Below are 25545 nucleotides of genomic sequence, written 5' to 3'. Positions count from 1 at the left end.
CCCACTAACTTTTTTAGAAACCTATGCAGAACAGCATCAAGGTGCTCGCCTACTAACGTGGCCCACAAAGGCACACTGTAAAGAAGCTGGGTGACTATTTTTGCTTCAAAGAGTGTAGTAGCAGAAGGAATACATTGTCCGCCTCTAGAAAAGAAAAAAACCTCGCTGAATTCCTTTGGACGATCTCTGCTCTTGGAGCAAGAAAGGCTGAATGACCCTTGGTGGGGGGGACTCTCCCATGGGGCGATTACAAATTCTCTGGACACGGAGAAGAACCTCTTTTACTCTTCTATCTTGATCTTTTCTACGGATGGGCACAAGCCATGAATATCGGTTTGAGTGTTGGGAGCAGGGATTGCATGTTTTCACCTTTTCTTTGTACCCTTGGCTCAAGCCTGAGCACTCAAACAGACCACGTGTATTATTCTTATTCATTTATTGAAAGTTTTTACATTCGGAATGCTTTCAGTCTTATCTCTGGGAATACCCCACGCCTATTTGGTATTGTGATCTGTAGCGAAGTAATGGGGAGGGGCAGAGAGTATGCTCGCTATCCCTGGAGCATGACAGCCTGAGATTGTGAAAACTGTTTTAGATGGCTGTCGTATAGTCTGTAGGAGTGAGGTGGGAAGGGTGGCAACTCTCTGAACGGCGACAGCAGCCAGAGTGCTAGATTTGAAACTTTGTTTAGCAGGAGACACTAAACAAAACAAAAAAAGGGGGGGGGAAGAAGACCCAACCTGAAAAACCAAAAACTGGGTACCCAAAGGTTGGGTAGAAAAAGGTAAAACAATGTTATATAATATATATATTTATTTTAGGGCACTTTAAAATTGATCAAACACAGCACAATAGCAGTTATTGAGGTTGATAAAAATAAACCACACACTACGTGTTTCAGTCAACTGGCCTTCATAGTGGTCAGATACTAATCCCATATAATGCACACACAAACAATATACAAACATATCACAATGCATAAACAGAATCCTAAAAGCCCAGGTATGTGTGTAGGGGTGTATATCAATTTTCAAATCTGAAAGCCCACTAAGGTGGAATGCCTGCAAGTTGTTCTACTCTGGGCTATATTAGTCTCCCATACAGCGTGCGCATGCTCGTATTAACCTGATAAATCACTGAGGGCAGACTCTGGTTAGCTGTGGGGCTTTTGCTGACCTCCTGGGGAGCAAACTGAAGGAACAGGGAGGGCTTATAAGTCCATTCCTTCACACTGGTCGTATCCAATTGGAGGAAGAAGCCAGACTCTTTGCTGCAAGCTAGCTTCTTTACCCAGCAGTGACTTTCTTGGGTGAAAACGCAGCCTTGTTCGGCCTGGTCTTTGCCCAGCTCCCTCCCCTAACCCATCCGTTTCTACTCTAATACCTGCTTGTGAGCAGCCTGAGTTGTGAATTCATGGACATCAGAATTTGTTCTGTGGGGCACTCTGGGGAGAAGAGCCGAAGCTTGTCAAACACCTGTAAGGACAGAGGGGAGGGAAGGAAAAAACACCTCCATTTCCACATTAACTGCTCAGGTGACCCGGTGAAAAGGAGGGCCAGTGAGGCTTCTCTGTCTTTAACGGTTCCATTGGACAGAGGGAGTGTTCTCACCACTGCCAGAGAAACTGCATCTAGCTGCATCCCCTCTTCTAAGCAACTGCTAAAAAATGGGGGGAGGGGCTGTTATCTTTAATTGCTTCTTTTCCATTCTTGTCATCCTACCAAGTTATGTTAATCTGAAGCATTTGCAAAGAGGTATTTTGTGCTTGTTATGGATAGCAAAAAATCAACATCAAGACAATGGGTTAGACCCTATAATGGGTTAGAACCTACGATGAGGCCAGGAGGCTGGGGGACACTTTGTGGACAAAAAAGCCACACAACACAGGTGTAGCGAGGAGGGAAGAATGCAAAGTCCCCTCATCTGCTTCTTCCACTGATGCAAGAGGTTCTTGCTGGCATCCTTCCTTGTGACACCCTCCTCACTGCAGCTGCCCACATTGTGTGGTTTTTTGGGCCCTCCTCCTCACTGCAGCTACCCACACTGCATGACTTTTTGAATCCTCACGGCAGCTGCCCATATTGCACGGCCTTTTGGATCTCCCTCAGCATTGCCATTTTAGGGCTCAGAGGAGAAGGCAAGACAGATCCACCTACACCTCTCCTTTCCACCAGCAGTACACAGGATCCGAACCAATCGCTTCAGGCTCTGGTGTCATTGCTAGACGCCAGAAGCATCTTCTCTGCACGCAAAGTACAGATTTGTGGGTTTTTTAAAAAAATAAGGTGATTTCTTTATTGTGTGTAAAGTGCCGTCGAGTCGCAGCCAACTTATGGCGACCCCTTTTTGGGGTTTTCATGGCAACAGACTAACAGAGGTGGTTTGCCAGTGCCTTCCTCTGCACAGCAACCCTGGTATTCCTTGGTGGTCTCCCATCCAAATACTAACCAGGGCTGACCCTGCTTAGCTTCTGAGATCTGACGAGATCAGGCTAGCCTGGGCCATCCGGGTCAGGGCGATTTCTTTATTACTAAGGCTATATTTAGTGCTGTGCTCTGTTGAGAACACAACCGTGTGGTCTTCTGCTCAAGCAGGTAAGGGGGAAGAGTTCAGAAGGTGCAGATGAGTACAGGGGGTGGGGGGTGGAGAGATGGGTAGGGCTGGGAGGAACTGCAGCACACAGGATGCAGAAGTATACATATATGTACATAATAGCACAATCCTATACACAGTTGCTCTAGTCTAGCCTAAGCACATTGATTGCAACAGGTGTATAGACTTAACGGAATGAAGTTCAATGCCATCATATGCTGATGTCTGCACATTAAATTGAATCATAGAATCACAGAATCATAGAGCTGGGCCATACAGGCCATCTAGTCCAACCCCCTGCTCAATGCAGGATCAGCCTAGAGCATCCCTGACAAATGCTTGTCCATCCTCTTCTTAAGGTCTGCCAGTGAGGGGGAGCTAACTACCTTCCTAGGTAGCTGATTCCATCACTGTTGAAAGCACAGGTGAAGGGTCTGGTTCAAAAAGCTGCGAATGCTATCTGGGCAAGGAACAAGGCAAGGGTGAACTTGGTGGAAAAAGAGGCGGGAAAGAACAGAAGGACAGTTATAGAAAAGAGCAGGAGTACAGTAGCACCTTAAAGACTAACAAAATTTCTGGTAGGGTATGAGCTATTTGGGATTATGTGGAAGCACCCGGAGGCCGGTATCGTCTTCTGCACAGTGGGTCAATGTGTGGCCGAATCACAGGACCAGAATGACACACGGATTCAATTCCCTGCTCAGCTAACAACGGTCTAACCTACTTTGACCAGGTTGTAATGATGGGGAAATGAACCACGTACGTGATTCTCTGAACCTTTTGGAAGAAGAGCAGGGTGTGGGGGTGGGTTGGTGATGAATTAACACAAATGCTTGGAGAAGTCTGCGGGGGCCGTACCAGTATTTGCACTTCATTCGAGAGCTCGGCGAGGTTCCCTTCAAACTGCCTGGTGTTCGCCTCCAGGGTGCGCACCGTCACTTTGATGCTTGTTCGCCCCGCGGTCCTTGTGCGCACGACCATAGCAAAGTTGTTTTCTGGAGCAAGCTGCAGGGAGACCTGGCGGAGAAGGGAAATATTTGGAAATTGACCCGAGAATCCCTTTCCTCCTGTTTCAGAATGTCTGAGGATACCGAAGGCAGATTTTTTCCTGCCTGGCAGGGTATGATTCTGTAAGGCTGCAAGGTTTACATCCATTCCTTTGAAAGGGGTTACACAAGATTCCTTTTAGGAATCTGAAAAATCAGAAAAAGTTACATTGGGAAGAATGCCCACCCATTTGTTGTCAAACTGACGCGTCCTGCAGGGGAGCACGTACCAATTCTTCACCTCTGAACTAAAGCGTCAGGAAATTTAGCTCACAAAACTGAGCTATCCTATTCTTTCAAAACAGAGCTTGCCCAAACCCAAGGGAATCTCCAACACTATGCAACATAGCCTTACTGTTAACACAACAAAGCCCTTAAAAACTCCGAAACGGATTCTGACATAAGCTTTCACAGGCCATACACACAAAATCGTCTCCAATGTTTTATTTATATCCCTGTCTTCTCTCCAATGGGAACCCAAAGCAGCTTACAACACTGTTCTCTGCTTTTCCATGTTATTCTCACAACACTCCTGTGAGGCTGAGAAAGTGTGACTGGGCTAAGCTGACCCAGCAAGTTTCCATGGCAGAGTGGGGGATTTGAACCTGTGTTTCCCAGATTCCAGCCTGAAACTCTTCCCACTACACCATGCTGGCTCTCCAAGGCCAGGTTGGGCTTATACACATACAGATGCACACTCAACTGGGAAGATCTCACCACTGATCTATCAATGTCTCATCTAGTCAGGCTTAAGTGTAAAGCACCTAGACAGGGGCAAATTACTTTCCGTAGAAGGAAAAAACCATTCCCAATCCAGGGTGAGGTCCAGGTTCTGCTGCCCCAAATTTAACAAAGAATTCTCATGGTTTCAATGATGGTGTTGCGCAAAGGATGACTCCGTACCTCCGAGTGTCTGGGAAGAAGGTCCAGGACATCCCGTTTGCTCATTGCCCAGTGGAACGTCAGCCCTGGGTCGGCGTTCCCGAAGGAGAAGGGCGTCAGGGTGCTGCTCAGTCCCATGACGTACACGGGCATCTGCAAAGGCAAGGTTGACTCACGTTCTGGTGGCATCGGCATCCTGGGCTTTGGTCCTCACTGCGAAATGGATTGTGCGTGTGTGTGTTAAGTGCCGTCAAGTCGCTTCCGACTCATGGCGTCCCTATGAATCAATGACCTCCATAAACAACCTATTGTCAACAGCCTTGCTCAGGTCTTGCAAACTGAGGGACGTGGCTTCCTCAATGGAGTCAATCCTTCTCATGTTGGGTCAGGGCCGGATTAAAACCCTTAGAGGCCTTAAACCAGGGGTGTCAAACATATGGCCTGGGGGCCGGATCCGGCCCTTCAGAGCTCTTATCTGGCCCGCGAGCCAGCCAAGGCAGCCCCCCCCCTCAATCTGGGCTGGTGAGGCATGGCCCGGCCCGACCAAGTGACATTTATGTCATATCTGGGTCCCGTAACAATTGAGTTTGACACCCCTGCCCTAAGCCCTTAAAAGATTTTGGTGCCCCCATATATATACATATATAATTCAAAATATAAACAATAATAAACCATCAAAAATAATATATTGAGCCTAGTGTGATTATTATCAGTTCACACTTTTTCTTCATGCTTGTTTTTTTTTAAAGGATAAGAGTAAAAATTGTGATGTTCAGTTTTTATTTTAGTCACTGCATGTATGTAATTTTTTTCATTTATTGTGGGGGGCCCTTTTTGTGGACCCTGGTTCACCTGCACCTTTAGAAATTTTGCACCATGTGGTCCATGGTAAATCCGGCAATGGAAAATTTCTGTGGTGCCCGCCTTCCCTCGATGCCCCGAGCATGTGCTTATTTTGCTTAATGGTTAATCCAGTCCTGTGTTGGGACTTCCTATTTTCCTGCTGCCTTTGACTTTTCCTAGAATAATTGTCTTTTTCCAGCGACTCTTATCTTCTCAGTGACATGAATTATCACCAGGATAAAAATCTTCCATGTTGGATTGGGATCCTTGGTAGGGGCAGAGGGAAGGTCAGGAGCACCCCTAATCTCCTCTCTGATCAATTTCTGGGTCCCAAATTCATTGTCTTATCAGTGGCCAGGCCCTTGCCTGGATGATCTGAGCTAGCCTCATCTGGTCAGATCTTGGAAGCAGGGTCGGCCCTGGCTAATATTTCGATGGGAGACCTCCAAGGAAGTCCAGGGTCGCTACGCAGAGGCAGGCAATGGCAAACCACCTCTGTTCATCTCTTGCTTTGAAAACCCTCTGGGGTCGTCATATGTCAGCTGCAACTTGACGGCACTTTACACACACACACACATATCAGTGGCTGGCAACTAGCGATGGCTCAGGACCTGGAGGAATGTGATTGGGAAAAGGATGCAATCCAAAGGCAGAGTGGCTCAAGAAGAAGAAGAGTTGGTTTTTATATGCCCACTTTCTCTACCACTTAAGGAAGACTCAAACTGCCTTACAATCACCTTCCCTTCCCCTCAACAGACATCTTGTGAGGTAGGTGGGTCTGAGAGAGCTCTAAGAGAGCTGTGTCTAGCCCATGGTCACCCAGCTGGCTTCATGTGCAGGAGTGGAGAAACCAACCTGGTTCACCAGATCAGAGTCCACCGCTCCAAACCACTGCTCTTAACCACTACACCACGTTGGCTCTCAAGGCAGATATTGCGTGGGAGACTCACCTCGGTGCCTGTGACGAGCCTGGTGGCCGGAGTGTAAATCCTTATTGCTTTCAGCTGAACAACTTCTAGGTCCACTTGATCCTGGGGAGGCAAGGCAAAGGTGATGCGATGGGAATAAAAGGGATGGCCAGCAGGAGGGAAGAATGTGCATCTCACAGACTGCCCAAGTTGGGATTGGTGGAAAGAATGGACTGGGCAATGTCGCTTAATGCTAGCACAGGCTTTGGAGCTGCAGGGGAGGGCAGTAGTCAGTACAGGGTAGAAAGTGCTCTCTGACCTTTCCTTTGTCCACTCCTGCCGCTGTCCCCTTGTTACCCAGATTGCTACTCTTAGGGTCCCTTCCTTCCTATCATCCGTCTCTTTCTCTCTCTCTCTCTCTCTTTCTCTCTCTCTCTCTCTCTCTCTCTCTCTCTCTCTCTCTCCCTTTGTCCACCAAGAGGGCTGGACATGAGTTCTACAATCTCTCTCCATCCCAGCTTAGATAGATTAAAACCACATTAAAACTGTAAAAGCACATGTACACATGAAGCTGCCTGATGCTGAATCTGACTATAGGCCTGTCAATGTCAGCATTGTCTGCTCAGACTGTCAATGACTCTCCGGGTTATCAGGCAGAGGTTTTTCCCATCACCTGCCGCCCGGTCCTTTTAACTGGAGATGCCGGGGATCGAACCTGGGACCTTTTGCATGCCAAGCAGATGCTCAGAACACTACGAGTTGGTTTTTATACCCCAATTTTTGCTACCTTTTAAGGAAAATCAAACCGGCTTACAATTGCCTTCCCTTCCTCTCCCCACAACAAACACCTTGTGAGGTGGGTGGGGCTGAAAGAGTTGAAAAGTGCTCCAGGCTCCAGTGAGCATCCTTCTCTTGAAAGAAGACAGTACCTGTGAGAAGACAATGACTTTCCCCGTGTCTTCGTTCACAGCCCGGATGGTCCCCTGTATGGTGGCCACACCCATAGCCCCGGCGGTGACCTGTCCGAGTCCATTAACCGTGGCCACGGTCTGGTTACTGACTGAGAAGTGAATGAGAGACTGTGGCTGTGGGCCGCCTTCCGACATCACCTGCCATTGAATGCAAACACACACAGGAAATGCATTTATTATCTCCAAGGTTTCTGTGCTGCCTCTTCAATGTCCTGCTCGAGGCAGCTTAACAATTATAAACATTTGAACACATGAGTCTACCTTATACCGAATCAGACCCTTGGTCCATCAAAGTCAGTATTGTCTATTCTGACTGGCAGCGGCTCTCCAGAGTCTCAGGCAGAGGTCTTTCACATCACCTACTTGCCTAGTCCCTTTAACTGGAGATGCCGGGGATTGAACCTGGGACCTTCTGCATGCCAAGCAGATGCTCTACCTCTGAGCCACAGCCCCTCTCCAGGGTCTCAGACAGAGATCTTTCACATCACCTACTTGCCTAGTCCCTTTAACTGGAGGTGCTGGGGGTTGAACCTGGGACCTTCTGCATGCCAAGCAGATGCTCTGCCACTGAGCCATGGCCCCTCCCCTATTATGGGTCCCACCCCAATGGAATATTAGATTTGGAGAGAGAGAGAGAGAAAGAGAGAGAGCGAGAGAGCAAGATTGGGAGGCAGGGAGAGAAGGAGACAGACAACAGGCATTCTTAATTCACCTGCATCATGTTATGTGGAATGAGGGTCATTTTCTTTGGGATGAGTTTGAACGGTGGAAAGACCTGCCACGCGCAACAGAAACAAAGTTGGTAATTTGCAATGCCTTTACCACAAAACAAAACAACAAAACATAAAAGAGGACACTGGAGCAGCTCATCTTTTGATTCGGCAGCACCTTATAAAATGGGGCCCCAGCTTTAAAGAAGGATCCCAGGAAGACTTCTAGGAACTTGCTTGTTTCAGACAAGGGTTCTCATCTGTTACTGAACCATCATTTATTCAAGCTGTTTTTGGACAGCATTTCTGAGGGGGAAAGGCTTTCCTAAGAGAACCACAATGAGCACACACAACCATCTGGGATGTCTCACCTCCACATTCCGAGGTACAGATGTGAATTTGGCCCCCGTCTTGTCCCACGCCATGGCCACCAAAGTTGTCTGCCCCACAGCCACAGCTCGGAGCAAGTATATTTCAGAATATTCACCCACTTCCTCCATCAGCCTGCAAGAAAAACACTTGTTGGCTTGAAGAGCAAGATTAGAGTCCGGTAGCACCATTAAAATCAACAGGATATCCAAGGTATTAACGTTCAGGAGTCAAAGCTCCCTTCATGAGATATTTGTTGGTTTGTTAGTGAGTAAAATATTTTATGTTGCTTCTTACACTGTGGTTCGAGTCTTTCATCATATACATGTAAGCATCTTTTGCTAAAACTATTGCACCGTTTTTTAGATGCTATGGCGTTTGCTAATGCTTCCGTTTGTTTAGATCTTTGTATACTGTACTGGAGAACTAGCATGGTGTTCCTTCAGCAGAGGGAACACTCACAGGAAACCCAGAGCTTGTCCTACTTAAGAGTTCAGGTCCTGCCCGAAAGAGCAGCAGAACAAGGGGGGGACCCAGACCCCAGGGCGTGCAATGTTATTCATCAGTGGGTGGGGGAGTGGTCAGAGTGCCGGGACTAGGGCCAGGGAGACGCCAGTTCAAATCTCCACTCTGCCTCAGAAGGTGGCTGGGTGACCAGTCATTCTTTCAGCCTCACCCAACTCACAGGGTCGTTGTGAGGATACAATGGAGGAGAGGAGAACCACGTGAGCTGATTCAGGTTTGTGAAAAATAAACGTATTAAATAAATTAATGCATTCCGCTCATCTCCACAGTAACTCATGGGGGGAAAGCACTCATGTGGGAAACGGAAGCGAGGGGGTCAAATCCCACAAAGGGGCAAGGTGGGAAGAAGACACCAAATTATACGTCACTTTCGCTTTCATGTTTGCATTTTTAAAAACTGATTTTCTTTGCTTTAAATTTGATGGTTGTTATCCACTCAGGGGAATTTATGAAAATCATAAGGAAGGTTATGCAAAGGCTACCAAGTGCAGTGTTAACGCCATCGTATTCCCTATTACTATGTATGGGTGTGAAAGCCGACTTATGGCAACCCAGCTGTCCAAAAACAGCTTGAAAAAATGATGTTAAAGTAACAGATGAGAACCCTTCAAGGCAAGAGACTAACAGAGGGGGTTTGCCATTGTCTTCATCTGCATAACGACACCTGGTATTTCTTGGGGGTCTCCCCATCCAAATACTAACCAGGGCTGATACTGCTTAGCTTCTGAGATCTGAGCGATGCTTCCTTCCCTACACGCCTGCCTGTCAAATCAGGCCTGAACTGACCAAATGACTAAACTGAGGCTATCATATTTTGGTCACATTATGAGAAGACAAGAGTCACTGGAAAAGACAATCATGCTAGGAAAAGTTGAGGGCAGCAGGGAAAGAGGAAGACCCAACAAGAGATGGATTGACTCAATAAAGGAAGCCACAGCCCTCAATTTGCAAGATCTGAGTAAGGCTGACAAAGATAGGACATTCTGGAGGACATTGATTCATAGGGTCGCCATGAGTTGGAAGCGACTTGACGGCACTTAACACACACAAAAGCTAAAACAAAGAAAAATAAAAGCTACAGATACGGAGCACAGCGTTGAGCATCCGGCAGTATCACGCCGGAAACCGTAAACCCTGGTGGTGCCACTACGACTTCCAGCGCAGCCACTATGCTCTCAGCTCCTCGGAGCTGAATCTTCTCTGGCTCCACAAAGAAAAGCAACTGGCAGCGAGTCGCGATGCCAGTACCGTGCTGGCGTTTGGTGCCGCGCTTGTGTCTGAAGGCAGAGCAGTGAGTCAAACTCTTCAGGGAAAGGTCAGGCGGCAGCTGAGAAGTTATAGTGAACTTACGCCAGTGTAATGATAGGAGAGGCTGCCCTCAACTGGAGTTGCATATACGTGAAGTATCTACTCCGGAAGGGGTGTCGTTGGTATCCCAGGACTCTGACTGAGACCAGCACGGATTTACCAACCTCAATCTTGAGAAGGAGAAAGAGAGCTTTAAAAAAAAACCTTTTGGAGTTAAAAAAAAACCCCATTAATAAGCCTGTGTACCCCCCTCCCTAATATAAAATCATAGAATAGTAGAATCCTAGAGCTGGAAGGGGCCATGCAGTCCATCTAGTCCAACCCCCTGCTTAATGGAAGATCAGCCTAGAGCATCCCTGACAAGTGTTCATCCAGCCTCTGCTTAAAGACTGCCAGTGGGGGGGGGGGGCTCACCCTTAGTTCTACTCTTGGCTGAAAGCTGTAGATCTGAGAATCACCCACATGGGCATTCAAAGTTGTAGCACAGAGACCCAGCCCAAAGATCACACACTCTTCCTGCCCAGCCTGTGCACATGTTCTTGAAGGCACTACCTGCAAATTCAGCTTATGTAGGTGACCGCCAACATTTCTGTCAGGATAAGTCTATCAGTGGCTACTAGCTGTGGTGACTAAAGGGAACCTCCATGTTCAGAGGCAGTCAACCTCTGAATAGCAGTGCCAGGAGGCAACTTCAGGGTAAGGCCTTGGCCTCTCTGCCCTGTTGTTGGCCTTCCAGAGGAACCAGTTGGCCACTTTGTGAGACGGGATGCTGGACAAGGTGGACCATTGGTCTGATCCAGCAGGGCTGTTCTTACGTTCTTATGAAGGCCTCTGTGCCCTGTTGCTGGAACCCTGAGGAACTGGTTGGCCACTGGGTGAGACGGGATGCTGGACAAGGTGGACCACTGGTCTGATCCAGCAGGGCTCTTCTGATGTTCTTAGGAAGGCCTCGGCCTCTATGCCCTAATGTTGGACCTGCAGAGGAACTGGTTGGCCACTGTGTGAGAAAGGGTGCTGGACTAGTTGGACCCTTGGTTTGATCCAGCAGGGCTCCTCTTATGTTCTCACCAGCCTGACTCTGGTCTCACCTTGTCAATGAGGTCCACTTCCAGTTCAAACATATTAGATACCCGCAGATAAGCTGTAGCAGGTCCCAGGAAGGCCAGACAGAGATCATAGACTTCCAAGGTGAGAGAACCCGGGCGGGCAGGAATAACCTTCAAGGAAAAGCAATCGCTGACAAGGTAAACTGGACCAGGCATGATCACCATTTATATCTTTATTTGTTACATTTATTTACATCCCACTTTTTCACAAGAACGAACTCTGTTCAAAGCAACAGCAGCAAGAAGATCAATCCAAATTAGAACTACACATTAAAACAAAAACAAACAAAAACCCAAAAGCAAACAGGGTGTTTACAAAGTGTAGCAAAACCAAAGAGAATATAACAAATAAGGGCCATCAAGTCACTACCGACTAATGGTTGACCCCTCATGGGGTTTTCAAGGCAAGACAGGAGCAGAGGTTGTTTGTCATTGCCTGCCTCTGTGTAGCAACCCTTGGGGGTCTCCCATCCAAGCCCTGCTTGGCTTCCAACCTCTCAGAGGCTCGAGCTTATCTGCGCTATTAGAGACCAGCAAATTGAGGAGACATCTAGAAGCTCGCTGGAATGAAAGTGTCTGGAGGCTGAGGTCATTTATGCATGGGAGTTTTACCTGAGGTTCATTGTTGGCTGGACCCACACCTTCCTGCTGGGAATCTATGCACCAGCAGTCTCCAAGCTCAAATCAAGTCCCCACCCCTTTAAATGCTGCTTTGTAATTGGCTTACTTTGCAGTGCTTACTGTGAGAGAAAATCCCCCCCAAACCCAATTGCCAAATAAAAAAGCATTTTAAGAAGAAAAAACAAAAAATGGAGCAATCTGAAAGGGGGGAGGAGAAATCCAAGCCTTGGTTTTAAAAAGCCTTTCTTCTGCTCAGAAAGAGCTCCCAGGAAGCAGGAAGCATTTGAATCCCTGCCTCTTTACATGCTGCTTTGTAACTGGCTGTGAGCAAATCCAAGCTTGCGTGTCTTGCACTTTGCCTTATGCATGGGGATTTCACTCGGGCTGAGCTCAGGGGAGAGGGAAGAATCGGGTTAACAGAAGAACGGTAAGTCCCAGGATTTGTGAGGGCTGGCAGCGAGGTCATCTCTAATAGAGGGAAAACTCATGAATAATTCCAAGGAACAACCGAGACAGACCGGGGGCGAACGTGAGTGAAAGTACCCATGCATAAACGACCTGAATGACAGTGAAGGCACCTGGCAGCCTCTCAAGGGAAGGAATTCCAAAGACATGAGGCCACTGCACAGAAGGCTCTGTCCTGGTCCAAACCTACGTTACCTCAGATAGAGGGGGGACACAAGGAGGACATCTGGTGAAGTTCTGGAGGGTGAGACCCTGAGACCTCCCCTGCTTTCTTTTTGTGCAAGACCCCCAGTGCGAGACACTCACATGGACCGCGCTCTCTGCCTCCAGGTAAGTGATGTTCACCATCTCCTCTGCAGTGCTGTTGACAAGGAAGTAGCCAGAGCCTTCCACCAAGGCAAACACTTCCTGGACAGGCACAAACACAAGCAGGATTTCAGAGCGGTGTCGAGCCTGACCCTTTCGCAGGTCACGTCACTGCTGAAAAGCACTGGCTGATCCAAGGCGGTTGCTCTGGTCCTTAGGCGAATGGCCAAAACCTTCTGCAGAAATCTACAGGTTACCGCTCCACTGAGAAAAGTCTGAAGCCTTTCACTAGCCTAGGGAGCCTTCTGTTGCAGGAAAAGCCACTTAGGTTTGGGGGAAGGCTCCTTGGGGGATGGTTGGCTCCACCCCAGGAAGTCTCAGTACACCTGAGAGCCAAACCAGAGACAAAAGAGAAGGAGTTGGTTTTTATACACCGATTTTCTCTACCTTTTTAAAGAGTCTCAAACCGGCTTACTATCGCCTTCCCTTCCCCTCAACAGACACCCTGTGAGGTAGGTGGGGATGAGAGAGATCGGAAAGAATGGTGACTGGCCCAAGGTCACCCAGCTGGCTTCATGTAGAGGAGCGGGGAAACCAACCCGGTTCACCAGATGAGCGTCCACTGCTCTAAGCACCACTCTTAACCACTACACCACACTGGCTCTTTGCCTGTATTTATAAGCACACATCCACTTGTTCACAGTTCAAATAAAGGCGGGGTTGGGGTCTATGTGAGTCTTGTTACTCAATGAGACAAGTATGTGACTGAGAAAATACCACATATTATAAAGCGCCGGTCTACAGAGAAGGAGAGGAACTTAACTGTGGAGCTAGGGACATTACTCCCCACACTGGGTAAGTCAAAGACTTGGCCAGTTAGCACAGTACCAGCTACAGAGCACATGGGAGGAGTCACTAAAATGGGATTTCCTCCTCTACTGACAGGGGACGTGTTCTGTCCCCAGCGCTCCTTTGGCCCTACCTTTACATCTGGGTGGTTGTACATAGTGAAGTTATCGGGAACCACCGTCACATCCTCGACCAGTAGCAGTTCCACAGCTGCAGAGGCGGGAGAGTTAGGGACCTCCTAATTTCACAAATGCAAGCCACAGAAACGCCGCCTCAGAGGGTGCTTTCGCACAAACTGGGTCAACACCAGGGAAACACCGCCCCCCCCCTCCCAGCAATGTGATTTGGTTTCCTACAGGAACAAGTTCCTGTATCTTGATGTCTGCACTGGGTTTTATCCCTCAGCGGAGACCTTTTTCTTTGGAAGGAATGCAGCATTCAGGCTAATGAGAAAGAAATATTACCATTTGTGTATTCTGGCTGATCTAGCTTCCCTTAACGGAGCACAGCACAAGTCTGTTTCAAAAAAAGAAAGAAACAACAACAAAAACAACCCAGCCCCATTTGGAAATTTTCTCTTAGACTCACTTTTGGGCTGCCTCTTTCTGAATATTTCACAAAGTTGACTCCAATCAGAACTGTCCCTTTGATCTGATGCACCTCTAGGAGCTGATGCCCTGGAATTGCGAACAAGGACAGAGAAGGAGAAGGGGGACGGGTTTGAACCCCAACAGGCAACGACATTCTTAAGAAGAAGGGTTCATTTTGATATGCTGACTTTTTCTATCACTTAAGGAAGAATCAAACCGGCTTACAATCACCTTCCCTTCCCCACAACAGACACCCTGTGAGGTAGGTGGGTCTGAGAGAGTTCAGAGAGAATTGTGGTTAGCCCAAGGTCACCCAGCTGGCTTCATGTGAAGGAGTGGAGAAACCAACCCGGTTCACCAGATTAGCCTCCACCGCTAATGTGGAGGAGTGCGGAATCAAGCCCGGTTCTCCAGATTAGAGTCCACCGCTCCAAATCAACGCTCTTAACCACTACACCGTGCTGGTGGACAGCAAAATTAGGGAGTCAAGGCCCTTGCCCATGCGATTCATGGAGGATTGTTTGAAGCATTAGAGACGAGGTGTAATTATTTCACTCTCTGCCTCTGTCTGTCTGTCACTCTCACACAAACAGAGTTGCCTAAATTATTCAGGGTGTGATGAAAAGCCGTACCATGCAGCCTGGTTTGTCCAGTCCCGTCATCCTTTGGTACCATCTGCATGGACCGCGGGCGAGTGAAGTGTGCGAGGGCCGCATCGGCTGACGTCCATTCCAGGATCAGGGAACTGAAGTTGTCAAACTTCCTCCGGTGCTGATCAAACAAAGCTAGTTCCAAGACTGTGTTCCGCAAGCTGGACACAGGGACCTGAGAGCACCCCAGAAGACCCCCCAGCAGGCATTTAACATCGCGAAGCTGGATCCCAGTGGGAAATTGTTGTCTCTCTGGGACCAAGGCCAACGCGGAATCCCCATTCTGCCACCCACCCGCACACAAACACCACAAGGCATAAGTGCTTCTGCCAGGATGCACACAGACAACGTGCTGAGCCCATTGAAAGGGGCACATTTAGGGACACATTTTGGGGATGTTGCCTGTGTTGTTGCAGAAGCCAATTCAGGTAATGGGCAGCCTTTCCTAAGACAGGGTATCTACTGCAAGGCAAGATGGAAGATGCAAGAAGAGTTGGTTTTATATGGCGACTTACTCTACCACTTAAAGGAGGCTCAAACCGGCTTACAATCACCTTCCCTTCCCCTCCCTACAACAGACACCCTGGGAGGTAGGTGGGGCTGAGAGAGCTCTAAGAGAGCTGTGACCAGCCCAAGGTCACCCAGTTGGCCTCAAGTGGAGGAATGGGGAAACCAATCCTGTTCACCAGATTAGCCTCCACCACTCACATGGAGGAGTGGGGAATCAAACCCGGTTCTCCAGGTCAGGGTCCACCACTCCAAACCACCGCTCTTAATCACTACACCATGCTGGCAAGAGCCAGGACAGGAGCTGGAGCCGTGCTGGGAACAGAAGTCTGGGGTTAAGAGTTACAAACAGTATAGGGAGCCGGAATCCCATGCCAGGAACAATGGCAAGGGATTCTGTTCTGCTGACCGACAGCCCAGTTTGCAGTATTTATCTCCAGCCTGGAACAACCCCAAAGCCTCTCACGGCTTTCCTAGCAGTGAGGCTAATACTGGAGGCTCTCTTCCTTGTTCTGCCTGAAGAGTGTTCCGGTACGTAGTTATATACGTTGTTCCAGATGGCTTACCAGACTAGATTCCCCTCTGTGATTTCCCATTCCAGCCCTACAATCCCCCAGTTTAAATATTCATTAATAACATACATGAAGGTTGCCTTATACTGAATCAGACCCTTGGTCCATCAAGGGCAGTATTGTCTAAGTCTGACAGGAGCTCTCCAGGATCTCAGGCACGGGTCTTTCATATCACCTGCCACCCAGTCCTTTTAAATGGGGGTGCCGGGGACTGAACCCGGGACCTTCTGCATGCCAAGCAGATGCTATACCACTGAGCCACAGTCTCACCCCAAAGAGAACACACAAACAAAGCCGCTTTATGCTGAATCAGACCCCTGCTCCATCGAGGTCAGTACTGTCTACTTAGACTGGCAGCGGCTCTCCAAGGTCTCAGGCAGAGGTCTTTCACATCAGTTACTCATTGGTCCTTTCAACTGGAGATGCTGAGGATTGAACCTGGGACCTTCTGCATGCCAAACAGAGGCTCTTCCACTAAGCCACAGCCCCTCCCCAATTGATATTTGTCCAACCTCTTCCTGCTATTCCCCCCAAACCTGCAGCGCTGAAACAAAATGGCAGCACCGTGGAAAGCTTTCCCGGAAGACTTACCAGCTGCTTGTGGTGCTGCGGCAAGGGACAAGGCGGGGTGCCGGCTGCCAGCTTGTACACGGGTGTCACGGCCATGCTGGCAGGATGGGCGCAAACGAACCTCACCTGCACCATCTCCACGGCAGGGCTGGGGTTCAGCACTCCGGGATGGTTACCCACCTGGAACGTCAACACCTTTGGGGAGCAAGCAAATAGAAGTGGTGCTGGTCAGCCGGAAGGCTTTGGGGATTTTAAGAAGAAGAGTTGGTTTTTATATACCAACTTTCTCTACCACTTAAGGAAGAATCAAACCGGTTTACAATCACCTTCCCCACAACAGACTCCCTGTGAGGTAGGTGGGGCTGTGACTAGCCCAAGATCACCCAGCTGGCTTCAGGTGTAGGAGTAGGGAAACCAACCTGGTTCACCAGATTAGCCTCTGCCACTCATGTGGAGGAGTGGGGAATAACAGGGTTGCACTTACCTGTAACTGCTGTTCATCCAGTGTCTTCTGTGCAGGCAAGCATTGGCCTGCGCCTGTGCAGAAGACACACAGATGAACAAACCCGGTTCTCCAGATCAGAGTCCACCGCTCTTAACCACTACACCACAGTCCTCCCGCATGGTCAATTTATTACACGGCAAGCAGGAAAAGGGGAGATGTGAAACCTCCACGTTATTGAGCATTAAACAGGGCGGGACTCTGGAGACTGCAAGGAGCCAGAAGGGGAACGGGCCAGGCATAAATCCAGATCTCGTAGCGATGCCCTTCTAATTTTTTTTTAATTTAAAGACTTTATTATTATTATAACGTATAGGAACAATTAGTAAATTTAACATCTATTCATAGAACTTATTAGGAGGGAAGGAAGGAAGGTATAGCCTGATCTCGTCAGATCTCGGAAGCTAAGCAGGGTCAGCCCTGATTAGTATTTGGATGGGGAGACCACCAAGGAAGTCCAGGGTCGCTATACAGAGGCAGGCAATGGCAAGCCTCCTTTGTTTGTCTCTTGCCTTGAGAACCCCGTAAGGCCGGGGTGTCCAACATACAGACCGCAGGCTGGATCCAGCCCCTTGAGAACTCTTATCTGGCCTGTGAGCCAGCCAAAGCAGCCATTCACACACACACCAGTCCCGATCTGGGCTGGTGAAGCACGGCCCGGCCTGACCAAGTGACATTTATGTCGTATCCTGCCCTCGTAACGAATGAGCTCGACACCCCTGCCATAAGGGGTCGCCATAATCGGCTGAGACTTGATGGCACTTTACAAACACACATAGAACTGCTGTTATCATACTGCCCTTGTACAAATGTATGGTGAGACCACACTTGGGATACTGTGTACAGTTCTGGTCACCTAAAAACGGATATTGCAGAGTTTGAGAAGGTGCAGAAAAGAGCAACCAAAAATGATCAGGGGACTAGAGAAGCTGCCCTATGAGGAGCGGTTGAAACACTAAGGGCAGTTTAGCTTGGGAAGAAGGCAGCTGAGGGGAGACATGATAGAGGTCTATAAAATGATGCATGATATGGAGAGAGTAGACAGGGAGAAGCTTTTCTCCCTCTCTCATAATACTAGAACACAGGGTCATCTGCTGAAGCTGGAGGGTGAGAAATTCAAAACAGGTAAAAGGAAGTATTTCTTTACACAACGCTTAGTTAAATTGTGGAACTCCCTGCCCCAGGATGTGGTGATGGCTGTCAACTTGGAAGGCTTCAAGAGGAGACTGGACATGTTCAAGGAGGAGAGGGCTATTCATGACTACCACTAAAAATGGATACTAGTCATGATGCATACCTATTCTCTCCAGGATCAAAGGAGCATGCCTATTATCTTAGGTGCTGTGGAACACAGGCAGGAAGGTGCTGCTGCAGCTGTCTTGTTTGTGGGCTTCCTAGAGGCCCCTGGTTGGCCACTGTGGGAACAGACTGCTGGACTTGATGGACCTTGGTCTGATCCAGCATGGCCTTTCTTATGTTCTGATGATGCATACCTATTCTCTACAGTATCAGGAGCATGCCTGTTATATTAGGTGCTTTGGAACACAGGCGGGAGAATGCTGCAGTTTGTTTGTGGGCTTCCTAGAGGCATCTGATTGGCCACTGTGTGAACAGACTGCTGGACTTGATGGACCTTGCTCTGATCCAGCACGGCCTTTCTTATGTTCACACATGAAGCGGCCCTCACACTAAATCAGAACATCGGTCCATCATTGTCTACTCTTGACTGGTAGCCATTCTCCATGGTCTCAGGCAGAGGTCTTTTACATCCCCTGCTCCTTTTGAACTGGAGATGCCGGGGATTGAACTTGGGCCCTTCTGCATGCAAAGCCAAGGTTCTTCCACTGAGCCAAAGCCCCTCCCCACCCTGGAGAAACCTGCCAAGGCCAGACTGGTAGGACCCAACCAATTATCTCACTACTGACAGCTTTGTAAAGTAAGTTAGGATAATCACCGCAGGGCAGATGCGGAGAACAGGACTGAGAGACAGATTGCATAAGGCCACCTTCTGAGTTTGAGGTCAAGCTGAACCTGAGAGTTTCCAGCTCTCATTCAGAACAGTTAAAGCACCCCAGCTCTCGTGGTTATTATATCACAACTGTGAGCTTGCTGATCTTCTCGTCAACCAGTTGAATTCTTATGGGTGACAGTGTTTTGGTGGGAAGGAAGCGCACACCCTTTTTTCCTACCTGTTCCCCCAGCTCCAGGCACGTGATCCGGTAAATATACTGGTTCGGCTTCCTCTTGGCTGTTGACCAGACCTCCATCACACGGACTTTGTCCCCCTGCTCCACTCTGAGCTCCACGAAGAAGCGGGAGGGTTCCAAAACCCACGGGCCAGGGCCGCCCTCAAACACCATTTCCTTCGCCGAATGCCAGGTCACCAAAGCCAGTTCCACGGGGTCCACCGCCTGGTTGTCACAAAGAGGAAGTTTACAAAGTTCCACTCTGATTTTCGCACGTCTCTCCCACAGGCCACCCCTTCACCTTGAGAGGTTCGTAAGCGGCGAAGGTGGCGCTGGTTTCAAAATACTCCGCGTAGACCATGGCACTGGCTGTCACCAGCGTGTGTCCCAGGGACTTGGCCGCTAGCTGGATGCTGGAGCAGAACGTCAGGCCGGCTTTCTGCTTGCCTGTAAAACAGAGCAAAAAACTCAGAAGTCTTCATGGAGTGTAACGGAGCACATGGGATACTCTGCTCTCTCTACATGGCCATCGATGGCCACAGCTCAGTGGCTCACCGGTAACCCTTCTGCTGTGCTTGGGTCCTCCCCCTCAACCTTGGGACCGTGATTGGCAATGGGGGGAGGGGAGAGAGAGGAGCGTGCAGCCAGGCAACTGGCCATCAATTGCCGGCAGTCATTGATTTAACTGTAACTATGTTCATGATATGGCTGGTAATTTCTCATAAGAACATAAGAAAGGCCCTGCTGGATCAGACCAAGGCCCATCAAGTCCAGCAGTCTGTTCACACAGTGGCCAACCAGGTGCCTCTAGGAAGCCACTAACAAGACGAGTGCAGCAGCACCATCCTGCCTGTGTTCCACCACACCCAAAATAATAGGCATGCTCCTCTGATACTAGAGAGAACAGGTATGCAGCATGACTAGTATCCATTCTAACTAACAGCCACGAATATGTCCACTCCCCTCTTAAAGCCCTCCAAGCTGGCAGCCATCACCAAATCCTGGGGCAGGGAGTTCCACAATTTAACTATGCGTTGTGTGAAAAAATACTTCCTTTTATCTGTTTTGAATCTCTCACCCTCCAGCTTTAGCAGATGACCTCGTGTTCTAGTATTATGGGAGAGGGAGAAAAGCTTCTCCCTGTCCACTCTCTCCAAACCATGCATAATTTTATAGACCTCTATCATGTCTCCCCTCATCCGCCTTCTTTCCAAGCTCTTTTCTTGTCCTTTCTTTATTGCCTTCCTCTTCATCCGCTGGCCCAGACTTCTCCCTTCCAAAGCCAGAAGGGCAGCCATAGGCAACAGACTCTTTGGCTGTTTATGAAGGACTGTTTCCCCGCAGTCACCCCCGCCGACTGCTTTGGGGGCTTCCTTTTGATTATGCATGCCTTTCCTGACCGAGGTCGCCTCGTGTTTGCCACGTGTTTCGCCTGAGTTTTCAGAATTCTGGAGCATCCAGAAAACACGGGCAAAACGCGCGGGGAGAGTGAGGCAACCTCTGATGGTCGGGAAAGGCATGCATAATCAAAAGGAAGCCCCGAAGCAGTCGGCCGGAAAGACTGTGGGGAAACAGCCCTGCACAAATGGCCTTTGAGACCTGGCTCTGGTCTCACAGCACATTCTAACTATCTGAAGGACTCACAAAAGCTCATACCCTGCCAGAAATGCTGTTAGTCTTTAAGGTGCTACTGGACTCGGGCTCTTTTCTACTGCTACTGTCAGGCTAACACGGCTACCCATCGTGATCAGGATTTTCTGGATGCTGTAATCTGAATAGTGGCAATCACAGCCGTATTTGGAAAATGGGAGTAGAGTTATGCTTGTCGGGTGGGGGCGAGGAGCAAATAAAGCTGCCCTTTTACCCTCTTCATCCAAGGCAAACACTCCTTGCTTGTCCATGTTGATATCCAGAGCCAAGAGGGAGCAGTCAGTGAAGGCGATGGTCTCCCCCGTCTCCTTTTCCATGTGATACATCATCAGCGGAGCCTCCAAGGTCTGCCCGATCTCAGCGTCCGCGTGGAACGGCAGCAACTCCATCTTTGAAAGCTTTAGCACGCTCACCTGAGGGAGCAGAGAACAGCCAAGACCCCGGGGAAAAGAGGAGATCAATCGACTAAGGACTTAAAGTGCCCCGAGGGAGCTTTTCATAGCTCTCCCTGCCCCCCTGGTGTAATGGTTAACAGCAGCTGACTTTAATCTGAAGAACCAGGTTTGTTTCCCAACTCCTCCACCTGAAGCCTGCTGGGTGACCTTGGGCCAGTCACAGTTCTCTCAGAACTCTCTCAGCCCACCTACCTCACAAGGTTTGAACAACTACAAGCCCACTTGATTAAAGCCCAACACAAGAATATAACACCAATTAATAAAGATAAAAGTAAGGAGCCCCGTGGCGCAGAGTGGTAAGCTGCAGTACTGCAGTCCAGGCTCTGCTCATGACCTGAGTTCGATCCCAACGGAAGTTGGTTTCAGGTAGCCGGCTCAAGGTTGACTCAGCCTTCCATCCTCCCGAGGTCAGTAAAATGAGTACCCAGTTTGCTGGGGGTAAAGTGTAGACGACTGGGGAAGGCACTGGCAAACCACCCCGTAAACAAAAGTCTGCCTAGTAAACACTGGGATGTGACATGACATCACCCCATGGGTCAGGAATGACCCGGTGCTTGCACAGGGGACTACCTTTACCTTTATTAACAAAGCAGTAGGATCTACTACATCATAATCTAAAAAGAATATTAAATTGAAATAGTAAAATAAACAACCAATGAAGGAACTGGAAGAAAGGGGAAAGTTCTCTTTTAAAAGTACAGAAGGAATTATCCCATTTCTTGTGAAAAAGCCTAGTCAGGATATTTCATCACCCAACGCACCAGCACCAATTTCCCTCGAACCTAAAGTTCAAATACGATCTGTTAACCCTAGCGTTGCCTTTTCAGCTGGCCCAATTGAAAACGATATATCTGGAAGTCAATGACAATACCCCCATAATAATATAAGAACAGTAAGTTGGTATTTGTTGTGTGTGTGTGGGGGGGGGGGGGAAGGCGATTGTAAGCCGGTATGAGACTCCTTAAAGGTCGAGAAAAGCAAGGTATACAAAACCAACTCTTCTTCTCCATTTTTCTCACAGCCGGTCAGGCTGAGAGTATGTGATGGGCCCAAGGTCATCCTACGAGCGTCTGTTGGTTGCGGTGGGGATTTGAACCTGGGTTGCCCAGGATTCTAGTCCCACTGTCCACTATGCCACGCTGCCTCTCAATCTAGACTGAGGACTTCCTTCTGACAGAAGGGCCTAGGTGGGCCTTCCTGCCTATCAAAGAGTGGGAGCTTTTCATCCAGTCCCTCCGCAGACTACTCGTCCGCTCGAGGAACCTCACTGTCAGGAACCACTGGGCAATGTGTGTGTCTGTGCACATGCACAAGTGCGGGTCAAGACAAGCCCAGAAAAAGGCCCAGAATTTGGTAGTCAGTACAAAATCCAGAGTGCCAACGTGGTGTAGTGGTTAAGGTGTCGGACTAGGATCTGGGAAACCCAGGTTTGAATCCTTGCTCTACCATGGAAACTTGCTGGGTGACCATGGGCCAGTCACACACTCTCAGCCTTGACCCTGGCAAGTATTTGGAATACCACGGGTATGATATGGAGGCAGGCAATGGCAAACCACCCTTGAACGTCTCTTGCCTTGAAAACCCTATGGGGTCGCCATAAGTAAGCTGTGACTTGATGGAAAAATATTAAAAAATATAATAAAAATTTAGCTCCCCGAGAATCCAGGTGCCGTTTTTTTAAAAAGCAACTTTCTAGCCATTATAGGCTCAAAAGTAATGTGGGCAACAGCATCTGGTGAGATCTTCGAAGCCAATGGGTAGCTCAAGGGGAACTGCCACCCTTTGGGGATGGAGGGGGGGCCTTCAGTGCCCTGCATAACTTTTATTGCTGCTCTCTGCGACAAACAAAAGAAATTATGCGAACTAAGCACAAAGTAGTCAAATTTGCCTGATTAGCATTCTGTCTGGCGGGAGGCAGCTTACCTCGATACGGAAATTGGGTAAACTCAGCCCCAAACGTTCAATTTCTTTAACCATTAAGCATAAACAGATGTTTGCTTACATAATCCTCTGAAGGCATAACTAACAGCTGTTGGGAGGGGGGGAAATCTGAGCAGAAGGTGGCGTTTTGGTGTTCCAGCTCCTTCTACAGGAGCACAAAGGGTTGTTATCTATCCTCAGAAGCCCTATCCACGCCGCAAATGCATTGTGGTTTCAAATCATTTTTAACAGTTTATGCCACAGGATCCTGGGAACTGTAGTTTGATGAGATCGCTCAGAATTCTCTGCAAAAGATCTTCATACACTGCCCCACTGCCCCCTAAACTATAATCCCCAGATTTCTTGCAAAGGAGAAATTTATGTTGAAACCAGGTGAGTGCGGATTTGACCAGGCAAATAATTCCATTTAGACAAAGCAACGCCAGCACCTCTGCTGGAGACTTGCCTGTATTTCCCCAAAATGGAAAGGGTTCTGGACATCTCTCGCTTGCACTGCACTTTCTCCCTGGACTAGCCCTGCCATGACCACCCCTTTCACAGTGACGTTGGCCACTGTCTGGTTGGAAGAGTTCCATGTGAAGTTGCCGCTGCCTCCGGTTACCTGTGGTGAGTTGGGAAGACAGAACCAAAACAGAAAGCGCTAGGAACAAGGAGCCTGAGTACCAAAAAGGAAAGAAGGTGTTACGGGCATGAGTGAAAGAGATAATGATGTGTGTGCCTCTGGATGAGAAACATACATTGCAAGTTCTAGCATGTTCAATACTATCCAATTTTATGTCAATACATCAATCATCAGAGATCTATATGCATATCAGCAACATCTGAGAATCCATTAATCAGAGTATTCAAAGTCCAATATTGTTTGAGATAAGAACCATTCATGAACAAGAAATTTATAAGCAGGAGACGGGATATCCGGATTGATATTCAGCCATTTCATCCAGGCAGATTTCCTCAGTCCTATGTAACTGTTGCTACTACTACCACTCATGAGGAAATCTGCCTGGATGAAATGGCTGAATATCAATCCGGATATCCCGTCTCCTGCTTATAAATTTCCTGTTCATGAATGGTTCTCATCTCAAACAATATGAATACTCTATTTGTTGGATTCTCAGATGTTGCTGATATGCATATAGATTTCTGATGATTTATGTATTGACATACAATTGGATAGTATTGTACATGCTAGCACTTGCAATATATGTTTGGTAGGCATTTATGTTAAAAATATATACACTTTTTAACTGTGCCTGTTTAGCTACACGTGCTGTTATTTTTGATACTTTATTGTATTAAGCATAGGTTTTTCTTTTGTATTTGGATGAGAAACAGAAGTACTCTTTTGTCAAGATGTTCGTGTGAGTTCCTGTGACTCACAACATAGCTCCGGCACCAGCAAGCGATGCAAGCGACCAAGTGAACAGACCGTTTGCCGTGCCTTTTAATCAGAAGGGATGCACAGAAATGTTCGGCTGTGTTTTGTTGCAGGGGTTCCCAACCTTTTTTAGCCTGAGGTCAAGCTTTGGAATTCTGACACGGGGTGGTGGGTGCCACCACATGGCAGCAGAGCCAACCACAAATCTGTCAGGAAGTAAGGTGATGCATAACTCTTTAACAGTAACACTTTGACATTTTCGGCAGAAGCTGTCCTTAATAGGATGCCTTTTAAAATGAACATGTTGTTTAAAAAGATATCCTTGCACAAGCACAAAATGAGTATGCATATTGAGCTAAGAAACTCTGGTGTGGCAGTATCTGTCCTCATTTTGCAGGCATCTAACACTAGGGTTACCAGATCCCCCCTTGCCACTGGTGGGAGCTTCGTTGTGGTGGGGCTGGGGTGATGGGTGCAATAACGATACTTCCAGGGTAGCACATTCCTCCAAAAACTCTATGGAAACCAGAGTTCTGGGAGGAATGTGCTAGAGTATCCCCGTCACTTCCGGGGTGAACCCGCAAGTAATGCTAATCGCCCCCTCCCTTCAGCTGGCTTACTTCTGCCTTTCTGCCTGCCAGCTGAGGGGCAGCAGGCAGCCCCCTTAATTGCTGGCCATTACCTAGTATCTGGCAACCCTATCTAACACACTTTTGCAAAAGAACAAAAGCGCCGTTTCTCTGGCTGTCCCTTTCCATGAGCCCGTCTCTCATGAGCCCAACTGTTTTTTACCTGCACAATTTCTTGTAACAACAACACTTGGTGCAGACTGCCTAGTGAGCGCTCCTTGCACATGCGTCCAGCAACGAGAGCAACTGTGGCACGATTTTGATAGGAATATAACTTATTTTAGAAAAGTGAACAAAATTTGATGTAGTGCTACTATTATCAACTTCCACCTGAATTATAAAAATATGGTAAAACTGGGAAGATCTGATGACTTCAACAGAAGTTCCAATTAGGTGCATTAAGCATTTTACCTA

At 48.3% G+C, this 25545-nt stretch overlaps 1 protein-coding gene across 1 annotated transcript in view; it reads right to left on the bottom strand.

Annotated features, from left to right (window-relative positions):
• NUP210L (nucleoporin 210 like) overlaps positions 1-25545 on the bottom strand; it is a 60455-nt gene that overhangs the window by 15059 nt on the left and 19851 nt on the right. The window contains exons 12-29 of the mRNA XM_056853508.1: positions 23570-23725; positions 20943-21141; positions 19380-19525; positions 19082-19303; positions 16412-16585; positions 14724-14916; positions 14090-14178; positions 13635-13739; positions 12653-12754; positions 11243-11371; positions 10197-10324; positions 8324-8456; positions 7955-8017; positions 7201-7380; positions 6314-6394; positions 4542-4673; positions 3451-3609; positions 1384-1475 (exon numbers count right to left, since the gene is read on the bottom strand). Coding sequence (XP_056709486.1) covers positions 1384-1475; positions 3451-3609; positions 4542-4673; positions 6314-6394; positions 7201-7380; positions 7955-8017; positions 8324-8456; positions 10197-10324; positions 11243-11371; positions 12653-12754; positions 13635-13739; positions 14090-14178; positions 14724-14916; positions 16412-16585; positions 19082-19303; positions 19380-19525; positions 20943-21141; positions 23570-23725 — 2483 coding nt within the window. The remainder of the gene's footprint in view (positions 1-1383; positions 1476-3450; positions 3610-4541; positions 4674-6313; positions 6395-7200; positions 7381-7954; positions 8018-8323; positions 8457-10196; positions 10325-11242; positions 11372-12652; positions 12755-13634; positions 13740-14089; positions 14179-14723; positions 14917-16411; positions 16586-19081; positions 19304-19379; positions 19526-20942; positions 21142-23569; positions 23726-25545) is intronic.

Source organism: Euleptes europaea, chromosome 7 (genome assembly GCF_029931775.1).
Source record: "Euleptes europaea isolate rEulEur1 chromosome 7, rEulEur1.hap1, whole genome shotgun sequence".
Classification (NCBI taxonomy): Eukaryota; Metazoa; Chordata; class Lepidosauria; order Squamata; family Sphaerodactylidae; genus Euleptes; species Euleptes europaea.
This window is presented reverse-complemented; position numbering and strand designations above follow the sequence as displayed.